This window comes from Podarcis muralis, chromosome 13, assembly GCF_964188315.1.
Source record: "Podarcis muralis chromosome 13, rPodMur119.hap1.1, whole genome shotgun sequence".
Lineage (NCBI taxonomy): Eukaryota > Metazoa > Chordata > Lepidosauria > Squamata > Lacertidae > Podarcis > Podarcis muralis.
Genome location: NC_135667.1, coordinates 1532964 through 1554977, shown reverse-complemented (window position 1 = coordinate 1554977; position 22014 = coordinate 1532964). Strand labels below are relative to the sequence as shown.

Here is a 22014-nt window from a genome sequence, read left to right as displayed (position 1 = left end):
CACAAAGTTTGAGGAGGGGGAGGCTCTGTTTCGGCCGCTATGGGGTCTCTCTCCCCCCCACGCAGGAAAAAGGGGGCTTGTGCTCTGGGCGGGGGGAGATGTGTGCCCCCCACCCTGCAAAGGAACCAGGGAGGAGACACCTGCCGCCTCCCTCTTGGCTTTTGCATCCTGTGTCCCCCCCCACAAAAAAGACACCCAAAGGGGTCTTGGACCGACCCCCCCCCCACTCCTGCCCTGCACCCCCCCAATGCTGCAAAGACCCCCAGACTCCCTGAAAAGTTAACATATATAGTGGAAGCTCAGTGGTCAAAAGCAAGAGGGACGAAGTGGGGGGGTTGTCTTTTCAGCCGCCCCCCCACTTCTGGCTTCCCTTTGGGGTGGGGTGCCTGACACGGGGGGTGCCCCTCTTGCGCCCCCCATGCCCAGCACGGCGCTAGACCGGGAGGGGGCCCCTGGGGAGAAGGCCCTTCGTCTGGTCCCAATCCTGGTCCCCTTCGCCCCCCAACTCTTGCATGTGGTCCTGGGGGGCGGCGGAAGGGGGCGACTGCCCAATGCTGCCGAAGGAGGGCCCCCCCAGGGCGGCGCTGGGCGAGGGGCGCAGGAGGGGGGTGCGCTCCGAGTCGCCCCCTTCCTCTCCTTCCTCCTCTTCCTCCTCCTCCTCCTCTTCCCCATGGCCCCCCTGGCCCCCCGCCTCTTCCTCGTCCTGGGGGGCGCGGAGACCCTCTTCGCCCTCCGAGTCCGAGTCGTCCGGGGAGCGCAGCACCCTCTGCTTGCAGACGGGGCAGGTCTTCTTGGTTTGCGTCAGCCAGGGGTCCACACACTTGCAGTGGTAGGCTGGGAAGAGAGAAGAGATTGAGGGATCCGCCGGGTGGGACACTCCGAAGGCCATCCAGACCAACCCGCGGGTGGCACACGGGGTGCAAAACGCAAGGATCCCCAAAAGGTGGCCGGCCAAACTCAAGAATCCCCAGAAGAGGGCCGGCCAAACTCAAGAATCCCCAAAAGGTGGCCGGCCAAACTCAAGAATCCCCATAAGGTGGCTGGCCAAACTCAAGAATCCCCAAAAGATGCCGGCCAAACTCAAGAATCCCAAGAAGACGGCCAGCCAAACTCAAGAATCCCCAGAAGATGGCCGGCCAAAAGCCTCCCAAGGTCCGTCCGGGGTCACAGGAGTTGTAGACTTGGGAGGGACCCCCCAAGATCATCCAGCCCAACCCCGATTCCAGCTAAAGGATCCTGGGGGCGAAGGGTCGCCCGCCCCTCCCCCCCCACGTTTGCAAACTATCCTCCTCCAATCGTGGCTCCCAGAACGGGACGCATCCTGGCAAGGGAGCCCTTTGGAGTCGCTGGGTTCTCCTTACCGTGAGAGCAGGGCAGGATTCGCAGCCGCTCCCCGTCTTCGTACTCCTCCAGGCAGATGGCGCAGACGTCGTACTCGTCCCCTGCGGGAAGGAGGCGGGGAGAGACATCGTCAGGAGGGGATCCCATCATCCTCAAAGAAACGTGGGGTTGTGGAGTTGCAAGGGACCCCGAGAGGTCATCCAGACCAACCCCAGGAAATGCTGAAGAAATCCGTGACAGGCGGCCAACTGACCGACAAAGGAGCCTGCCCCCCTCCTCCCTGACCACTGGCCGGCCATAAAAGTGAACAGCCTCTCTTATCCATCTCCAAAAATGGTGCTCAGAAACACCCAAGGCAGGATTTGTTATCTGGGGGCAGGCAAGGCTATTCTGCCTGCGCAAGGATTCGAACCCGCTCCCTCTGTCTGGGAGTCCGGCTCAGGCTGCTGCCCCCCCCTTCAGTCAAGACGCCAGCCCTCGATTCTTGGGACGGGCTGCTATTATTCATCGTTAACTGTCGTCCCGCTTATTAATCATTAGCTGCGGGTCACCAGTCATCATGTGTTGTTATTTATCGCTGCTGTAATTATTATTAACGTCTGCTGCCATTATTTATTACTACTATTATTAGCCGTTGTAATTATTAATTGCTTGCCATCCACCGTTAAGGTCCCGGGGGGGGGGTGACGTCCAATGAAAGGCAAAGCTAGAAGCACAGAAATAAGGCAATTGCTGCATTGCCGGGGGGGGGGGGGCTCGGCTGGATGACCGCTGGGGGTCCCATCCATAACTCTATCGGTGAAGGAAGCACAGGAGAGGCAGGAGGCTCCCAGCACCGTATGTGTGGGGCAGCAAAGGGTGGAGTGGGGTGTGTGTCTGAAAATGGGGGGGGGGCGTTATTAACCTCAAAAGGAAGTGCGGGGGGGACGACACTGAATTTTCACACGCCTGGGATTCTGGAGCTGCAATTCCTGCATTGGCAGGCGGGTTGGGATGGATGACCTTTGGGGCTCCCTTCCTATTCCACCACGGATTCCTTGCGCATGGCAGGCAGGTTGGGATGGATGGCCTTTGGGGGTCCCTCCCTATTCCACCACGGCTTCCTAGCGCATTGCAGGCGGGTTGGGATGGATGGCCTTTGGGGGTCCCTCCCTATTCCACCACGGCTTCCTTGCGCACTACAGGCAGGTTGGGATGGATGGCCTTTGGGGGTCCCTCCCTATTCCACCACGGCTTCCTTGCGCACTACAGGCAGGTTGGGATGGATGGCCTTTGGGGGTCCCTTCCTATTCCACCACGGATCCCTTGCGCATTGCAGGTGGGTTCGGATGGATGACCTTTGGGGGTCCCTTCCTATTCCACCACGGATCCCTTGCGCATTGCAGGTGGGTTGGGACGGATGACCTTTGGGGGTCCCTCCCTATTCCACCCTGGATTCCTTGTTGCTTGCTCTGGGGCGGGTGGGGGGCTCCTCTATCCCCCCCCCCAAGTTGTGCATGGGCCTCCCTCTCTCTCTTTCCCCTGCAACAACCCTGCGAAAACAGGAAGCAGCCTCCCTCGCAGCAGCGGCGTCAGGGAAGGGAAGCGGTCAGAGCCCGGCTGCTGCTGCTGCTCAGCTGAGGCCTGCAAAAGTCTCTGCCGGGCCTTATAAGGCAAACGGCAGCCGGTCGGCCTCTCTCTCCTGCTCTGAGTCAGCCTTGGCCAAAGCCAGGCGGGAGACCGAGGAGAGGAAAGGGGCGGGGAGGCCGCAAGAGGCCCGCCGGATCAGGGCCCCGGCCTCGCTAGCATCCCGTTCTCACAGGCGCCGACCGCAAAGGCGGGATTCGAACGCAGGACCGGCGCGGAAGCACGGCTTGTTTCTCACAATCGCCTCCGACAGAATGATTTCCCTTCCGTGAATTTTCCCCCAAAGGTCATCCAGCCCAACCCCGGTCCCTTGCAATGAAGGAATCTCAGTGGCCAAATCCCTGGGGTTGGTCTGGATGACCCCCGGGGTCCCTTCCGTCTCGATGGTTCTAGGATTCTCTCACCCAACCTCTGCTTAGAAAGGAAGGAGAATGAGGGAGATTTTCCTTCTCTGGAGCCGATTGGGACCTTGCAAGCAGCTAGTCCCTAATGAGGACAGAAGCGCAGAAGTGCGGAGCTAAGCCAGGGACCCTCAGGGGTCATCCAGCCCAACCCCCTGCATACAAAGGGGAAAGTCATCCCCATTTGGGGACAAGTCTCTACAGTCGCCCCCCTCCCGGGGTTCATGTCGGGGGCTCTCTGGCTACCCGGACGCCTGGGTCCCTCTCCTGACCATTTCCTTGCAAGCGCCAGAAGTGCACAACTCGCACCCATGCCCCTGCGTCCAAAAGGAGGCTGCGGCCGAAAACCCCGCGCCCCCCAGGCTGCTTTTCTGCTGCGGAGGAAATTGCTGGCAGTTCAAGAGGACGATCTGGTTGAATGGCTGCACTGCCCGGGGTTGGGCTGGATGACCCCTGGGGGTCCCCTTCCAGTCCTTAGGATTCTGGGCTGGAAAGGAGGTGAAAAGGCAAAGCCCTTCTCCCCCTTTCACAAGAAAGGCAGAGAGAACGGAAAAAAAACCCAAGGTGTGGGTTGCAGCGCAGTCAAGGCTGTTGCAGCGCAGTCGCTCCCCGCCCCCCCTCCCCTTTGGCCCTGAAAGAGGAAGGAAGATACAGATCTTTGGCGGGAAGAGGGGGGGAGGAGGGGTGGCAGGGCGCCCTCTGGCGGGGAAAGGGGGCACTGCAGGGACACACACACTCACACACACACAAAAACAGACACAAAGAGACACACACACAAACACATTCACAAAGACACACAAAAAAACAGACACAAAGACACAAACACAGACACAAAGACACATGCACACAAAAAGACAGACACAAAGACACACACACACAAAATACATACACAGAGACACACACACACAAAAACAGACACGAAGACACACACAAACACAGACACACACACACACACAAACCCAGACACAAAGACACACACACAAAAAACAGACACAAAGATACACACACAAAAACACAGACACAAAGACGCACACACACACACACACACACACAAACCCAGACACAAAGACACACACAAATAGAAACAAAGACACACACACACACAAACCCAGACACAAAGAGACACACAAAAAACCCAGACCCGCACACACACACACACACAAACAGACACAAAGACACACACACAAAAACACAGACACAAAGACGCACACACAGACACACAAATCCCTGCTCCTCCTAGTCCAGAGGTCAGCAAACTTTTTCAGCAGGGGGCCGGTCCACTGTCCCTCAGACCATGTGGGGGGCCGGACTATATTTTTTTGGGGGGAAATGAACGAATTCCTATGCCCCACAAATCACCCAGAGGTGCATTTTAAGAAGAAGAGAAGAAGAGTTTGGATTTGATATCCCGCTTTATCACTACCCTAAGGAGTCCCAAAGCGGCTCACAATCTCCTTTCCCTTCCTCCCCCACAACAAACACTCTGTGAGGTGAGTGGGGCTGAGAGACTTCAGAGAAGTGTGACTAGCCCAAGGTAACCCAGCAGCTGCATGTGGAGGAGCGGAGACGCAAACCCGGTTCCCCAGATTGCAAGACTACCACTCTTAACCACTACACCACACTAAAAGGACACATTCTACTCCTGTAAAAACACGCTGATTCCTGGACCATTCACAGGCTGGATTTAGAAGGCGATTGGGCCGCATCCAGCCCCCAGGCCTTAGTTTGCCTCCCCATGTCCTAGACTAGGCATGGCCAACCTTGGCCCTCCAGCTGTTTGGGGACTACAACTCCCATCATCCCTAGCATACAGCAGTGGTCAGGGATGATGGGAATTGTAGTCCCAAAACAGCTAGAGGGCCACGTTTGGCCTTGCCTGTGACCTAGACTTTTCCAAGCCCCTTTCCCCCCACATAGCCCTTTCTCCTGCTCCTTCCTCCATCCAGCTGGGTCAGCGCCTCCCCCACCAGCGAGCCGCCTGAGATCCGAGGCAAGGCGGCGATCCGGATTCGAACACAAGACCAGCCCTCTCCCCTCTGCTTCCAGCAATTCAGAAGTGTTTGCTGTTGTGGCAGAGAGTAGCCACAAGGCCAGTGGCCACCAATAGCCTTTTCATGCATTGGCCCAACCCTCTTTCAAAGCCAGTCAGGTCGGTGTCCCCTCCTGTGGCAGGGAGTTCCGCAGGTGAACCGGAAAACGAATTTCGCTGCTGCTTCTGGCTGGGCAGAGGTGCCATTGCCAGAGTCGGCTCCCCGCTGCCTGGGGACACCTGCCCTCTCCCTCCAACACCCCGGCTGTGATTCAATTCCTGCATTGCAGGGGGTTGGGATAGATGACCCCCCGGTGTCCCTTCCAACTCTTTGCATGCCGACCAGGAAGATTTCGACTACACCTCCCGCCAGCCAGCTCCAGCTTTGGGGGAAAAGGCTGCTACTCCAGGAAGCTTCCTCCTTGGCCGGATCCGATCCTCCCAGGCGGCAGCCCACCCTCCCCCAGGGAACCCCCCCAACTTACCTTTCTTGTACTTGTGGACGGGGACTTTCTTCAGCTGCTCCTTCGAGAGCCGGTTCCTCCGCATCCTCTTCCGGTGCTGGATGCAGCGCACAATCTGCTCCGCAGGGAGAAATGGGATTTGTGACCGGCTCTTCTTGCCTGGCACGGGGTTGGGCTGGATGACCTCTGGGGGACCCATCCCATTCTACGATTCTGTGCTTCAAGGAGTCCTTAGTAGGGGGTTACTGCTATTGCACACCCCTCATTTTAGGCACAAAACTCCTTTTTTTATTCCAATACATTCGTGGAAAAGAATCTCTAGAATCACAGAATCGCGGAGTCTGAAGGGGACACCCAGCGGTCATCCAGCCCAACCCGCTGCACGCAATGCAGGAATCTCAGCTCAAGCATCTAAGGCAGACGGCCACCTAAGCTCTGCTTCAAAACCTCCAAGGGAGGAGAGTTCACAGCTCCACTGCTGAACAGCTCTGACTGTCAGAAAAGTTATTCCGACAATTTAATCGGAATCTCCTTTCTGGGCACTCGAAGCCACGGGTTCGAGTCCTACCCTCCAGAGAAGGAGAAAAAACAAGCTTGCTCCCTCTTCCATGTCACTGAGATCTTGGAAGGTGGCTACCCTATAGTCTTCTCTTTTCCAGGCTAAACATCCCCGGCTCCTTCAACCGTTCCTCATCAGGCTCAGTTTCCAGACCCCTGACAATCTCTCAGCCCACCTTCCGGCTTGCCAATCTCCTTCCCAAACTGGGGTGCCCAGAACTCCAGCCCTCCAGCCGGGGGTCTGACCGAGGCAGCACCTGGGGGAGGGATCTGACTCCCCAAATTTTTCAGGAAGAGGAACCCCAGGAGCCAAAGCTATTGAGGTGGGTGTGCTTTGCAAGAGGCCAGCTGCCCACTGAGATGAGCTTTGCAAGAGGCCAGCTGCCCATTCCTTTCCTCGATTTGGACACTAGATTTCTGAGCATGCAGCCTAGAATAGCATTTGCCAGTAGGAAATTTCCTACCAGAGAAGAACGGCAAATTAAATTGTAGGGACTATGCCGAAAACTGACCGGAAAGCGCAGGAACTGAGAAGACCCAAACTTCAATAAGGAATGGGGAAATTTGAAAAGCAATTGTAATAAACAGATTACGCTAGTAGGACTGCAAGAAGTTTTGTAAGGAGGACGATGCGAAATATTGCAAGGAAGACTATGTAGAGAATGATCAGTTAAGGACGTTTAAAAGTAATAGAGAAATTAACAAATGCAGATTAAGTGATAAAGAATGGAAAATCTTCAGAGGTAGTTGACGGAAGTCTAAAATATTGCATAAGATAAGAGTGCATGTTAAATGACTGTTGGAAATGATATGTCAAAAAATTAATAAAAGTGTATTTTTTTTAAAAAGGAATTGGGAATTTTTTATTTTTTTTTAATTATCTTGGAGACGCAGTAGAAAAGATTTAACGACAGAACCCACGGAGGGGAAGGTGGGAAGTCGAGAGATTCAGAGGAATCTCCCATTTGTGGAGATGTGTTATGTCATTTTTATAATTAAAATCAAATAAAAATTATTTGAAAAAGAGAGAATTGTATTCGCCTTTTTTGCTGCTGCATCACCCCCAAGATCCCTCGATTCTTCCTATCTTCTGATCATAGCCGCCAACGTTTCCCTTTTTTCTAAAGAGAAATTCCCTTATTCTGAATAGGATTCCTCGCAAGAAAAGGGAAAAGTTGGCAGCTATGGTGTCCGTCCATCCATTCTCTCCCCCCCCCCTTTCCTCGCACGGTCACTCACCAGAATGGTGCACATCACGGCCATGACGATTCCCACGACCCCCGTGAAAGGGATCAGGTAATAGCCCAGGGGGAAGATGTATTCCGGGATCAGGATCACTTGGCCTCTGCGGAGGAGGAGGAGAAAAGAGAGCGGATTCAGAAACCCCAAAGATCTCAGCCTTGGCTCAGAATCTGGGGTGCAAACAACAATTTATTTATATCCCGCCCTCCCAACAACAACAACAATAATAATATTAATTTATTTATATCCCGCCCTCCCCAGCTCTCTAATAATAATAATAATAATAATAATAATAATAATATATTTATATCCCGCCCTCCCCAGCCAAAGTCGGGCTCAAACCAGCTAGCAATAGTAAAAATAACGCAGTTTACATAAAATTGCAATCCATTAATTGAAATACATTCTAAAATCAATTCATTCTGAAATCAATTCAGAGTCAATAAGAAGGGAAAATGCCATCAGACATCCGTTTCACCCGCTTGGGCACTTCGAGCCCCAAGGAAGGTAGGGAAGATAAAATTGGGGGGGGGGGGAATCTTTCTTTTTTTAAAATATATTTTATTTTTTACCAACCACCAAAACACAGGGAACCCCCCCCCCCGGGCGGCTGATACATTGGGTATACAATATTCAATAATATGCAATATTCAATAATATACATATTCAATAATAACATATTCAAATCAACCATAGGTACACTTCTATATTCCTTAACACTCCTCTCTTCACAAAGTTTATTTCACCTTTAACATTTTAATTGCCCCAAATGGTTCAAACCTACCCAAATAATTCAATTATCTTCTCAAACCAATCCTCCTCTTTCTCACTGGCCTTAAGCCCTTTCATTCTATGTACCTAAAATTATAATATTATTCAGTTTTTTTCCTCCATTGGTTCACCCCTAACTCTTCTGCATTTTCCCAATTACTCGCTATAACCTGTCTATAACGATCCATTTTACCCATTTCCATTCCTCTTTTGTTTTTAACTCGGTACTACTCAGGGTAATAAGAACCATTAATTTAGTTTTTTCCAAATTGAAAAATTTATTCCCCCTGATATTTTCACAAAGAGGGGCTGCTTTCTAAAAAAAAATAAAGGAGAGACGCTCAGCTGAAATTCCCCTTCTTGCCTCACCCCTAATTTCAGGGTTCAAGGAAGAGGTAGGGATCTAGCACCGAATTTGTGCTTTTGGGACCTACAATGATAGAATTGGAAGGGAACCCAGAGGTCATCCATCCCAACCCGCTGCAAGGCAGGAACCCCCTTTGCCGTTTCCTCCAAAGCTTTGGCCAAAAGGAACCCCCCGATGAAAAATCTCTCCCTTTTGTGCCTTTTCCCCGGGAAATCCCAAAGAAAGTGAAATTGGGACAGAAGGGTCTGCAGCCCTTCTCCCAAAGCCCAGGAATGGCGGAGAATATTCAGTTTATTTGGAAAAGGAAGAAGCCGGTGTCATTGATTGCAGCTGGCTTTTAAAGGGAATCACACTGTAAAGATCAATGGAACTATCCTGGCAGAATTAAATGATACTTCTGTATAATAAATAACAGGAAAAAAACATTTTAGAAGAATATGCAGGAAAAGCTACAAAATAAACTGCGCGATAAAATCAGAATATTAGGAAAAAGTACAGCAAGAATGATTGGAAGCTTTTGTTCTAGAGGACTTTATTGGTCAAGATTATGAGAACACAGGCGATATTCTTTTGTTTTAATGTTAATTCTTCTTGGCTTTTTATTTTTATTCTTGTTATTCCTTTTTCCTTTTCGTGTGGAATTTTGTTGCAACTATTTGTAATGCATTCGTATGACAGTGTCTTAAATCAATAAAGGTATCTTTAAAAATAAATAAATAAAGGGAAACTTGGCCCTTTTATGGTTTTGAAATGCCACCTGCTGGACAGTTTGCAGTTAAGAAAAATGTAAAAACGTAAGGAGAATCTGCAGGATCAGGCCCACCTAGTCGAGCCTCCGGTTCCCACAGCGACCAACCTGGTGCCCCTAAACCAGGCATAGGCAAACTTGGCCCTCCAGATGTTTTGGGACTACAACTCCCATCATCCTGACCGCTGGTCCTGTTAGCTAGGGATTATGGGAGTTGTAGTCCCAAAACATCTGGAGGGCCGAGGTGGCCTACGCCTGCCCTAAAGGGAAGCTCCAAAGCAGGATTCGAACACAAGACCAACACTTTCCAGCAACTGGGATTCAGAAGCATCTGGCTGCGGGGGCAAAACGCAGCCACCCAGGGCTAGTAGCCATCAGCTGCCCTCTCCTCCTCATGAATTTCTCTAATCCTCTTTTAAAGCCATCCAGATTATAATGATGATAATAATATAATAATAATTTATTATTTATACCCCGCCCATCTGGTTGAGTTTCCCCAGCCGCTGCTTGGTGGCCCATCGCTGGGCTCAGTGGCAGGGAGTTCCCACAAAACGGCGTTTCCATGCGCTGCTCTGGTTCGCCAGAAGCGTCTTAGTCCTGCTGGCCACATGACCCGGAAGCTGGACGCCGGCTCCCATGGCCAGTAAAGCGAGATGAGCGCCGCAACCCCAGAGTCGGCCACGACTGGACCTAACAGTCAGGGGTATTTTATGGTATTTTAATATTTTGTTGGAATGGTATTTTAATATTATGGTATTTTAATATTTTGTTGGAATCTGCCCAGAGTGGCTGGGGAACCTCAGCCAGATGGGTAGGGTATAAATAATAAATTATTATTATTATTATTATTATTATTATTATTATTATTATTATTAGACGCAGCAGCCCAAACGCAGTCGCACAGCAAATTGGTCAATGTGATCCATTTACCGTATTTACTGAAATGTAACACACACCATTTGGGGCTGAGTTATGTTGTGAATATTAGGGTGCGCAATAAGATTTGAGGGCACATTTACATTTGCCGGCAAACACTTTTGGGGGTTCAATTGTTGTTGTTTTTTTTAAGATGCTTTTGGATGAAAAATCTTTCTAAAGGTAGTTTTCTATTTAAGTTACATTATAGGCCAAGGGCTATTGATCAGGAATTAAGGATTTGAGTTCTTCATGCGTGATAAAACTCAGTCTAAGCTTTTTATTTTTTTAAAAAATAGTTTAACCACATCAGTTAACAAACATATGCTATATTGTTATTGTTTTAGTTAAATAAATTTTTTAAAATTGTTATTAAGGAAATGATTATTTTTCTCCTTCCAATAAAGAACAGCAGAAAAGTTGTCCAAACATAAACAGTCAACTTATTAAACCTCACCATAATTTCATAATTCTCTATGTATTTCCAATAGTATAACCAAATCAGTCATTTTTGATATAACTGTAAAAACGACTCTGAAAATTCATTATTCCAAAAATGAAACCTTCATCTGGTTTGTAAACATTAAGATTATACCAGCAAGAATGAGGCTTCCTGTAAAAAAATAATGATTTAAATCAAGTGTTAGTGACTAGTGATTTAAATCGATTTGATTAAATCGTGATTTAAATGGATTTGATTGAAATAAAATCCACCCTGCTTTCTGGGGTACAAGGTTTTGAAAATCGAGGCGCACATTAGATTCAAGGGCGCATTCAATTTCCGTAAATGCGGTATACGGGGTTATAGACGTATTTTCATCCCTGGCGTCTTACAGAGTCGCGGTTTTAAAACTTCCCTTTTCCTTCCGTCCCTTTTCTTGCATTGATACCCAAATCGGCGTTGCATCGCAACACTGAAAAAGGTACTATGATGCATATATGGTGGAATTGTTTAAACATCAAACCATTTTGGGAAACAATATACAATGAAATGAAAAAAATGTTCAGATATTCGTTTAGGAAAACATCCGAAGGTTTTCTATTGGGAATAGTGCCAGGAAGTCTAAAGTAAGAAGGCAAGACGTTATATTTATACGCAACAGTAGCCGCAAGGCTATTGATTGCGAAAAATTGGAAAAGTGGTATTATACCGACAAAAACAGAGTGGCTTGCCAAATAATTGGAGTATTACAATATATGCAAAACAATGGGAGAAATTGGAAGGATCTCAAAAGAGAAGATAGACAAGGTGTTTAAAGGATACTTGCAAAATCATACTGAAAAATCAGAATGCCTATTAGAATAAACAAGTTCCGTTATAAATAGTGAAATACTAAATAAGATGGATAACAATGTGTAACAGAAAAAGAAGCAGAAAATTGGTTTAAAAGTGTGTGAAAGAAAGTAATAGAAGTGGAAAGAAATTGCAACTGAGTAGATAAAGGAAGTATCTGTGGGATTGAGTGTGGGTATGTATGAATATTTTAAAGGATTGTATAAAAAGTATATTTGTATATTCGTAATATGTATGTATTAATGTTGAATTATTTTAAAATAAAATATTTGGGGGGGGGGAAGATACCCGAATCGGCGCCTGGCCACAATCCCTAATTTAGCCGTGATCCCCGCGTCGCAGGAGGGGGTTGAGATGGATGACCTTTGGGGTCCCTTGCAACTCCACAAACCTATGACCCCAAGCGCTAAACCGGGGGGCGGTGGGGGCGCTTGGGGGGCAGCTCAGGAACCCTCTTTGCCCCCCCCGCCCAGCGCCGGGAATTTCGCTGCGCCGATAAATGAGTTCCCCCCCGCCCCACAGCCGCTGCCCCATAGCTCCTACCCTTTCTCGTAGGTGAAGGAGTCGCGAAGGAGTCTGGCGGCCGTCTCCCCGATGAAGACGGAGGGGATGGTGACCAGCTTGCGTAGTTCCTCTGGAGGGGCGGAAGAGAAAGGGGGGAGTCAGCCGGGAGCCCCCGGAAAAGGGGTGCCAGAAAAGGGGTTCAGGAAAAGGGGGGTGCGTTATCTGCCCCCCCAAAAGAGCTCACCGCTGTCCCAAACCATGTTGAGCAGTTTGTCCGAACCCACGTTGTGGACGATGGCAGCCCGGAAGCCGGCCTTCTGGGCGTGGAATACCTGCGGGAAGAAGAGGAGGACGTCAAAGTCTGAAAAGCGCTCTGCGCATGCTCAGAGGGTGCCGAAAAGCACTCTGCGCATGCTCAGAGGGTGCTGTTTTCCCAGCCGGCCCACAACACACATCCTGGGGAAGGGGCAAAGGTGGGGCAGAGAAACGGCCTTGCGGGAGCAGAAGAGGCCGAGCTCATCGCCAGGAGGGTCTGGCGGATCGGGCCCCGTCTATTCCAGGGGCCCAAAGAGCCCTCCGAACCGAGGGATCAAGGTAGACTGCCTCTGGCCCTGGAGGTTACACCGCAAGAACATCAGGGTCCAGCCTGCTGTTCTCCCAGGGGTCAACGAGGCGCCCAGGATAGGAAACCCAGCGGACTTTGTCCAGGATTCGAACCCAAGACCAAATTCCCCCCTCTTGCGGTGTTTGGCAAGAACATACTCAGAAGCACTGGCAGCCTCTGTGTGGCCGTCCTGATTCACCGCCACAAAACTGCCCAGTCCTCTTTGTAATTATTATTATTATTATTATTATTATTATTATTATTATTATTATTTTATTATTATTTCTACCCTGCCCATCTGGCTGGGTTTCCCCAGCCACTCTGGTCAGCTCCCAACAGAACACTAAAAACAGAATTAAAACATTAAAAAATTCCCTAAACAAGGAAAATCGTGGAGGAAAGGGCTATTTGGATGTGGGCGGTCCCCTCTTGTGGCGGGGAGTTCCACTGTCTAACTGTGCGAGAAAGGGCTTCTATTGGCCCCGAATCTTCTGGCGTTAAAGTCGCGCGGGCTTCCCGCCCCGGAGCAAAAAGGGGGCTCATCCTGACCCCCCCCCTTGGTCACCTTGAGGTCGAAGCTGCAGTCGTTCCTCCGGATGAGGGCGATGAAGACGGTGCCGTTGGAGAGAACCGGGGCGTCTTCGATGGCCTGGCAGGCGTTGGCCGGCTTGGCTTCCACCAGAAAGCCCTGGAAATGAGATATATGGGGGGGGGGAGAAGGGTCAACATGGTGCCCCCCTGACCTCAAGGACCGGGCACAAGTTCTGCCCCAGAGTGTCAGGGACAAAGGCGCCAGAGGCTGGCAGGATCCAGCCCCTTCCCCTGCTGTCTTATTTAATCATTTCACAAAAAGCATCTCTCTGTTTATTTAACCACCCCATTAATAATAATAATAATAATAATAGTAACAACAACAATAATAAAAAATAATAAGAATAAGAATAATACATTTAACTGCTCCTCAAAAATTTGGTTATTTAATTATTTCCTTAACATTTTTAATTTTTATTTTTGCACCCCATTAAAAAAACAAACACGTTTATTCATTTAACGGCTCCTCCAGATTCAGTTATTTAATTATTTCCTTAACTTTTTTTCCACCCCATTTTTTTAAAAAAAATATTCATTTAATGGCTCCTCAAAATTTGGTTATTTAATTATTTCCTTAACATTTTTTTTTTCACCCCGTTTTTTTTAAAAAAAGTTTATTCATTTAACTGCTCCTCCAAATTCAGTTATTTCATTATTTCCTTAACCTTTTTTTTTGCACTAAATTATTATTAATGTTGCAATACATACATGAAATCTTTACATATTGATACGTATACGTTATATTTGTAAATTTTCACATTTCCTTATGTACCAATGTTTATCCATTTCTTATTTCTTCCCCGTGCGTAACTTCCTTGTTATTATTTTGCCACTTTATTACTGAGATTGTCGTTTTGTATCTTAATAATTAAACATCCAGTCTTATATATCTGCTTGGCTTAACTTTGTGAAATCAGTCTAGACATATCAATAAATTCTTGCTCTGAGCATCTTTCGGTCATGTATTCCTCTACACATTTCAATCCCTGCTGGAGATTTCGATTAGATTGTATTGCCGTCATTTTTGCTAATCATTTCAAAAAAATTATATTGCCAATCTCTCAGTGTTGGTAATTCTTCCGATTTCCTTAACATTTTCATCTGTCGCTTGATTGCCCACCCAAAAAAACCCTCGAAAGATTTTATTTAAAAAAGAGATTAAACTATAGGTAAAAACCCCCGACTGTTTAAAACACCCCTGAAATTAAAACCAGCTATGAATTAAAAAACACAACGGCGTTCTGAGACCACTGGGTATAGGGCAGTATATAAATCCAAAATAATAATAATAATAATAATAACAATAACAATAATAATAACAATAATAATAACTTTTTATTATTGCTTGTTATCCGCCCTGAGCCTGGCTTTGGCTGGGGAGGGCGGGGTATAAATAAAAATTATTATGATCATTATTATTATTAATAGAAGAAGAAATCTGGGAAGAGCCTCCTGAAAAGGGTTTGGGGCTTTCATGAGGCAGGGAGTTCCACAGGCCGCACTGAAAATATTGAATTATGGCGGGTTGTGCGGCACCCGTTTTTCGGGGAGACTCACCACGAGCCCCTCGTGCGGCAGGGGCTCCCCAAAAAGGGCCGGCAGGTCGTTGAACTCCATGCTGGAATTGTGATCCGACATCTGTTTTTCGGGGAGACGGAAAGAGAAAAAGAGTTGGGTAAGTCTGGGGAAACGCAATTTTGGGGAATTTGGAGCAGGATCCCCTCTAGGGCTTTCCGTGGGGAGAAGGGGAGACTCACCGCGTGAATGTAGCCCTGGGCAGCCGGAAGCTCCAGGAGCAGGAAAACCGGCAGGACCAGGAACGCCGCCGGAAGCGGGTTCTGCGTTCGAATCATGACGCCTGGCAGGCAGGCGGGCAGACCAGCGACTCCTAGGGCAAAGAGCAGCATCATCGCAGGAGGGTCAGGGAAGGAGAAGGGAAAGCTTAAAAGAACTTTTGTGAGAAAACCAGAAGCGTTTTTTATTAGGAATTCTGGGTCCGGATATCCCAAAGGTAGCAGAAAAGGCTGTTTTTACGTACGCTGACATAATAAGCGGGCGTAGATAAAAGGACTTATTATTTTTCTTAAAAGGAAGGAGCAGGCCCAGGCAGCCTCTGACCATGTCCAGAGTGCTAAAAATGAATTTTAAAAATTATCATTTTTTAAAAAAGGAAGGAGCAGGCCCAGGAAGCCTCTGACCATGTCCAGAGTGCTAAAAATGAATTATGAAAATTATCATTTTTTTAAAAAGGAAGGAGCAAGCCCAGGCAGCCTCTGACCATGTCCAGAGTGCTAAAAATGAATTTAAAAAATTATTATTTTTTAAAAAAAGAAGGAGCAGGGTCAGGCAGCCTCTGACCATGTCTAGAGTGCTAAAAATGAATTTTAAAAATATTTTTTTTAAAAAAAGGAAGGAGCAGGCCCAGGCAGCCTCTGACCATGTGCAGAGTGCCTGCCCACCCCCACCATCTAGAAGAGGATGTGGGTGCCAGGCTGGACCAGGGGAGAAAGGAGCAGCACCCCAAAATTAAACAGGCGGGAACCCTCTGCCTTCTCCATCCGCCGGGTGCCAGGCATTATCTGAGTGGGGATTCGAACCCAGACCTCCCCGTTCCTGGTCTGACACTCCAACCCAGTGTTTCCCAAAGTTGAGTCTCCATCTGCTTCTGGACTACAACTCCCATCGTCCCCTAGCTGGCAGGACCAGCGGTCAGGGATGATGGGAGCTGTAGTCCAAAGACAGCTGGAGACCCGAAGTTTGGGAAACTCTGCCCTAACCACTACACTACATTGCCTTCCTAGAGTTCTTCTGCTGTGGGGCAGCAAAATGCCGTTTAGAGAAGGATCTGAAATGTTTCCCTCGGAAATTGAACTGGATTGACGTTTTAACAGCTTTGAGATTTCCCCCTTTAAAATATTAAGTGACAGAGAACGGAAATTAATAAAATAATGATACCAAATTTCATTGCAAAAGAAAAAGGCTTCTATATCTGAGCTTCTAACACGGCCTCTGTTTCCACAAAAGAATTGGCCTCCTTTCTTTAAAAGAAAGTTATTTTGATTTCTTATAGAAACCATTTCAACTGAACAAAGTAAAAATTAAAAGTGCACTAAAAAGGTAAAAAAATGTATATTATACCACTATATAGGCAATCAACTGCAGTTCCATATTTGCTAGCCTCGCATATAGGTATATAGTAATAATAAATTTATTTTTTGTACCCTGCCCATCTAGCTATTGCCATCCAAATACATATATAGTTATCTGGATGACCTACTATATTTTCTATAAACGAGTTTGAAATGTCATTTTAATATTTTAATATTGTATTCGAATCTTGTTTTTAAGTTGTATTTGAATAAAAAATATATATATCGGGTGTTAGCTGCCCTGAGCCCGGTCTTGGCTGGGGAGGGCGGGGTATAAATAAAATTTATTATTCTTATTATTATACTTGTCCAACAGCCTACATCTGTTAACAGGTTCCTTCCTGAACCTTTCCCTGCTCTTCGATATCCATTTTGAGACGAGGCAACCAGAACGGCATTATTCCAAATGTGCTTGCACCCAAGGTGTGTCAGATGCCATTGTGATACTGGCAGCATCCTTGTCCACTGATGCTCCCTAGCATGGAAGGCACATTTTTCAGGGCTGCCGAGTGCCGGCTCTGCAACTGCACCGAGTTCCGGTTCTGATACCTCCAGACGCCGAAGCTCACAGAAGGAGACCGGCTGGGCATTCTCTGCCAGAGGGCACAGGGCAGCTTGGATCAGGGAGGATGAGCATCTGGAATCAGGGTCCCACAGAGGCCATCTAGCCCAACCCATTGCAATGGAGGCGCCATGCGAATTCTGTCCTCTGTGACAAAGGGAGCTCTCTGCAAACAGGCTTACGGTTAGAACCCTGAACTCTCGACATTCCAACCCAGTGTTTCCCAAACGTGGGTCTCCATCTGTTTCTGGACTACAACTCCCATCGTCCCCTAGCTAGCAGGACTAGTGGTCAGGGATGATGGGAACTGTAGTCCAAAAAAACAGCCAGAGACCCAAAGTTTGGGAAACTCTGCTCTAACCACTGCACCACATTGCCTTCTCAGAGTTCTCCTGCTATGGGGCAGCACTATCAATTAAGCCGGGGGGGAGCAAAAGGCCGTTTAGAGAAGGATCTGAAATGCCTGGGGAGTGCAAATCGGGGACTTGGCCCCCAAGGTCACCCTCAGGGAGCTTCAGGGCCAAATGGGGGTGGATTGAACCCCGCTCTCTCAGGTCCCAGCCTGGCTCTCTAACCACTATGTGGCACTGCCTTGGTGGGTTACAGCGGAGAGTGTGGGTAGCCGGAAGGGCTGCAGCGCTGTCTTCCCGCCGGAGTGGTACCTATTTATCTACTTGCACTTTGATGTGCTTTCAAACTGCTAGGTGGGCTGGAGCTGGGACCGAGCAAGGGGAGCTCACCCCGTCATTGCGGGGATTTGAACCGCCGACCTTCCGATCGGCAAGTCCTAGGCTCTGTGGTTTAACCCACAGCGCCACCCGCCTCCCTATCCTTGAGGATATAAATGCAGCTAAATAATGATCACTGTGGGAGCCCAAATGCTGAAACTCCTTCCTGGGGAGAGTCTGCCATGTGGCGCATAATTCCTGGAAGGATCTCAGAATGCGCAGCGCAAGGAATGTGCGGTGGAAGCGGCTTTCGCCTACAAGAAAACTCACCCTACCTAGGAAGCCCAGCTCCCATTAACCTCGACATCCCAGCTCCTCAAGTGGCGCCAAGACACCTCTTCTATTCCGCCGTGTTTCCTTTGCGCACTGCGCATCGGTGCGCCTGGGGCGATAAGGGGGCAGCGCACGCAGCAGCCGGGAGGCGCCACCCTCGAGGCGCACCCTGCTTCCCCGAGGCGCAATGCTGCCTTTTCTCCCTTGCTTCGGGGTCCGTCCTCCATGCGCAATGCGCAACTCTCTCTGCCCACCTTCAAAAACCACCTTTGGCGCAACCCACAAGTCTCCATGTGCTGCTACAGCGGTCGAGTCGGGGAGATTGGAGGCGCGGTGGTGCATTTACACCCGCACCCATTCAGCATGGCGTCAGACCTGGCCACAGCGAGGAACGCCTTAGTTGAGCAAAGCCTGGACTACTGCAATGCGCTGCTCCTGGGGCTGCCTTTGAAAAGTGCTTGGAAACCTCAGCCAGCCAAAGTTGCTGCAGGCAGACTGCCCACCGGGGCTGGCTAGAGGGCGCAGGTGCCACCCCCTTGCCAGAAGAGCACCGCTGGCTGCTGTTATAGATTTGGAAGGGACCCTAAGGGTCATCCAGACCAACCCCGTGCCAAACCGGAATCTTTCACCCCATAAAGCTCGACACGGCTTAGGTCCAGGCTGTCTGAAAGGCCGTATTGCCTCCTGGATTTGGATACTTTTGGGGTGGTGGTCCTGCCTCCCTCGAAGACCCGGGTGGGTGGGTGGTTGGGGGGCACAAGGCAGGGCCTTCTTGATGGTGGCTCCTCCAGAGAACTTTGGAACTCCCTGCCTAGAGAAGCCAGACTGGCTCCCACCTGGCTGTCCTTCCGCTGGCAGGGGAAGAACCAGAAAAATGATTCTCCAAAGAGAAACCAGGTTCTTGTAGAATTACGAGCACGGAAAGGGACACCTGTGGGTCATCTAGCCCAACCCCAGACCCTGCCATGCAGAAATTGCAGCCAAGGAATTCCTGATTAAGAAGGATATTCCGCCACCAAGAGGACTTTGGGGAGCTGACTGCTTTCAGGAAAGGCCGATAACATAACAATAGCCTGTCTGTTCTTAGCAGTGTATATTCATGTATAATTCTTCTTTAATGATTGCTTCCCCCACAATGTTTTCAGCTGCAAGGTTCCCTGAGTCAGGGAGAAAATAAATCCAATAATAAGGAACGTGCCATTTTGGCCATGAGATTTACCGTCCTCATCAATCGTTTCACTTCTATACTGTTTTATATCTCGTTTACGACGCATCAAACCGGAATAAAACCAATTCAAGTTCCCAGAAAAAAATATTTCGGATCCTTCTCTAGGGGACATTTTGCTTTCCCCATATTTAGTTACCGACTTTTTATAGAGCTGGCCCATAGCGGGAGGAATCTAGGAAGGCAGTGGGGTGTAGTGGTTAGAGGGTCGGGCTGGGACCTGGGAGATCTGGGTTCGAATCCCCACTCCTTCGGGTGACCTTGGAGTCAGTCGCAGCCTCTTGGCCTACCTTGCAAGGTCTTTGTAGGGACGACCTGGGGAAGGGGCCGGACTCCTGGGAGTATATTTTAAAGAGCCGAACCTCAAAACAGTTTGCAAACATGTTAAAACATCAAATTAAACGCTGCACAATCAAATCGGTTCAAGGTGCAAGAAATATATTTCCTGCTCAAAGTCACATTTTGCTTTCCCCAGCACCCAGAGATCTCTGTGTGTTCGCCATTGGACCCTTGCCAGTTGCAAAACGCGCCTGGCGCCCGGCTAGTTTCTAACACTGCGTCTCCCGCAACGGAATGCCTCTTTGCCACGGGGTTGGACTAGATGACCCTCGGGTCCCTTCCGGGTCTCAACTCCATTGCTCGCTCTCACAACCATTCCCTTGTCCCAGTTTGCAAGGAGGAGAAAGGCACAGGGCGGAAATGGACATGCTATTAACTCTGGACTAAGGCAGAGCTTTTTGAACTGTGGTCGCCAACCTGGTGCCCAGAAATCTCCACATTGACACAACCGGAGCCAAACCAGTAGCAAAATGCGGCCGGGTGGTTTCGAACCCAGTTTTATCCACCCCAGCATTGGATGGAGTGTTACAAGAGAGGAAGAAAAACTTTCCTCTGCCCCTTCCTCCATCTCTAGGGCTTGGATTGCGGAGAACCAAAACAAACACATTATTTTCCTGTCTCTTTCCTGCCGTTGAATTGCAAACGGCTCGGGGCAGAGACCTGCCTGACTTTGCCAAACTCCAAACAAGGAGACAGAGAGGTGGAGTTGGCAGGGTCAGGCCCCGGGCTCACCCAACGGGGGGTCGTCGCACGGCAGCGGGTTGGGCTGGATGACCACTGGGGGTCCCTTTTGACTCCAGGACCCCATAACCCGCAGCTGAGATTCCTGCATTGCAGAGGGTTGGAGTAGATGACCGCTGGGGTCCCTTCCAACGCTGTGATCCTGAACTTTGGGCTGCACAGAAGCGCCCAAAGTTGGGGCACAAGATTTTGGGCAGCGGGCACCAGAAAGAGGGTCTGACCGAGATAGCCTTGATCTCCGGCCCCTGAGGTTCTGCCCAGGGGCAATTGCCCCCCATTTATGCCCTGGACTAGCCAGACTTGGGGGTACACCCTCACCAGGGCACCCCAAATCTGGAAGAGGAGGAGGAGGAGGGAGCGATGCCAAAAAGGGGAGCAAAAGATTCACCCCAGATCCTGCCCAGTTTCCCCTTTTTGGGGGGAAGGAGATCCCAAGCTGCCCCCCCAACTCTGCCCGGCACACCCACCATCGCAGCAGGCTCCCCCCTGACCCCTGCGCCCTCCCAGCGCCAGGAAAGGCACCCTAGGGTGCCACCACCCTGCCCAAAGGGGTGCCCCCCAACCCTGGACCGTGGGGCGCAGGACGCACCCCTAGAAAGAGGGCGCTCCCCCAACCCCACCAGGAAGGGCGCCCCAGGGTGCCAAGGGGGCGCCCACCCACCCACCCACGCCTGCTCCACCCCAAACCTCGACCCTGGGGGCGCAGAGGCGACCCTCCCCCCCGCCTTGGGGACCCAGGAGTCCGGGCAGGAGGCGCCTCGCCCACCTCCTGGCAGGGGACCCAGGCGTCCGGGAGAGGAGGGTCACTGACCTTCCCCGGGTGGCGGGGCTCGCGGGGGGTCGCGCGCCGGGTGGTCTCCCCTGGGCTGCCTTCTGTTTACAAGCCCCTCCGCTGCAACATGGCTGGGAGATCTCGCGAGAGGAGGGCGGGGGGGGGAGGGAGGGAGCAGCTCCTCCTCCTCGGACGCCTGGGTTCTCCAGACGGAGGGAGGGAGGGAGAGGAGCGCACCCAGGAGCGCGCGCGCGCACCCTTCCTCTCTTTGCAAAAGAGCAGGGAGACTCAGAAGGGACCCTGCAGGAAAAGTCAACTTTCCTTGTGTTCTTATTAGCGGTGTTGTGTAATTGTTCTAGTGCGCTTTGCTACGTATTTACATTAAAACCTATTTTTAAAGTCAGTTTCCTTGCGTTATTATTGCTGGGTGGTTGTTTTTTTCCCCTTCTACCGTATTTTGCTATATATTCACAGTATATTTTAAATGAAAAAACACTATTTTCCTCCACGCGGTGAAATTGCAAGCAACTGGAGGGGAGGGGTGGGCTTTGAGAGTCACCCCCTTTTTATTTATTACTGCATTATTATTATTATTATTATTGCATTTATATTGAATCATTTTTCTCTCCAAGGTGCCTTGTGCTCCCTTCTCTCCCCGCCCCTAATAATAATAATAATAATAATAATAATTTATTATTTATACCCCGCCCATCTGGCTGGGTCCCCCCAGCCACTCTGGGCGGCTTCCAACAGGACACTAAAATACAATA

General features: G+C 49.6%; 1 protein-coding gene across 2 annotated transcripts; it reads right to left on the bottom strand.

Annotated features, from left to right (window-relative positions):
- Positions 1–275: 275 nt before the first annotated feature.
- On the bottom strand, positions 276–21417 carry RNF167 (ring finger protein 167). 2 transcript variants are annotated; one of them, XM_028703461.2, is made up of 10 exons: positions 21284–21417; positions 15213–15343; positions 15013–15093; positions 13430–13552; positions 12505–12592; positions 12300–12390; positions 7659–7764; positions 5883–5976; positions 1362–1442; positions 276–834 (listed from the first exon to the last, which is right to left on the bottom strand). In XM_028703461.2, the coding sequence occupies exons 2-10, from the start codon at positions 15306–15308 to the stop codon at positions 434–436; spliced, it is 1161 nt and encodes a 386-aa protein (XP_028559294.2). In that variant the 5' UTR covers positions 15309–15343; positions 21284–21417; the 3' UTR covers positions 276–433. The 2 variants fall into 2 exon arrangements, with proteins under 2 accessions (XP_028559294.2, XP_028559295.2); XM_028703462.2 differs by having other exon boundaries at positions 21239–21376.
- Positions 21418–22014: the final 597 nt, after the last annotated feature.

Coding starts and splice junctions, on each gene's coding strand:
- RNF167 (XM_028703461.2), bottom strand. CDS start 15,308: ATGATTCGAACGCAGAACCCGCTTCCGGCGGCGTTCCTGGTCCTGCCG. Junction 7,765..12,299: donor TCCTTCACCTACGAGAAAGG/GTAGGAGCTATG, acceptor CCTCCTCCGCAG/AGGCCAAGTGATCCTGATCC. Junction 5,977..7,658: donor CCGTGATGTGCACCATTCTG/GTGAGTGACCGT, acceptor CCTGCGGAGCAG/ATTGTGCGCTGCATCCAGCA.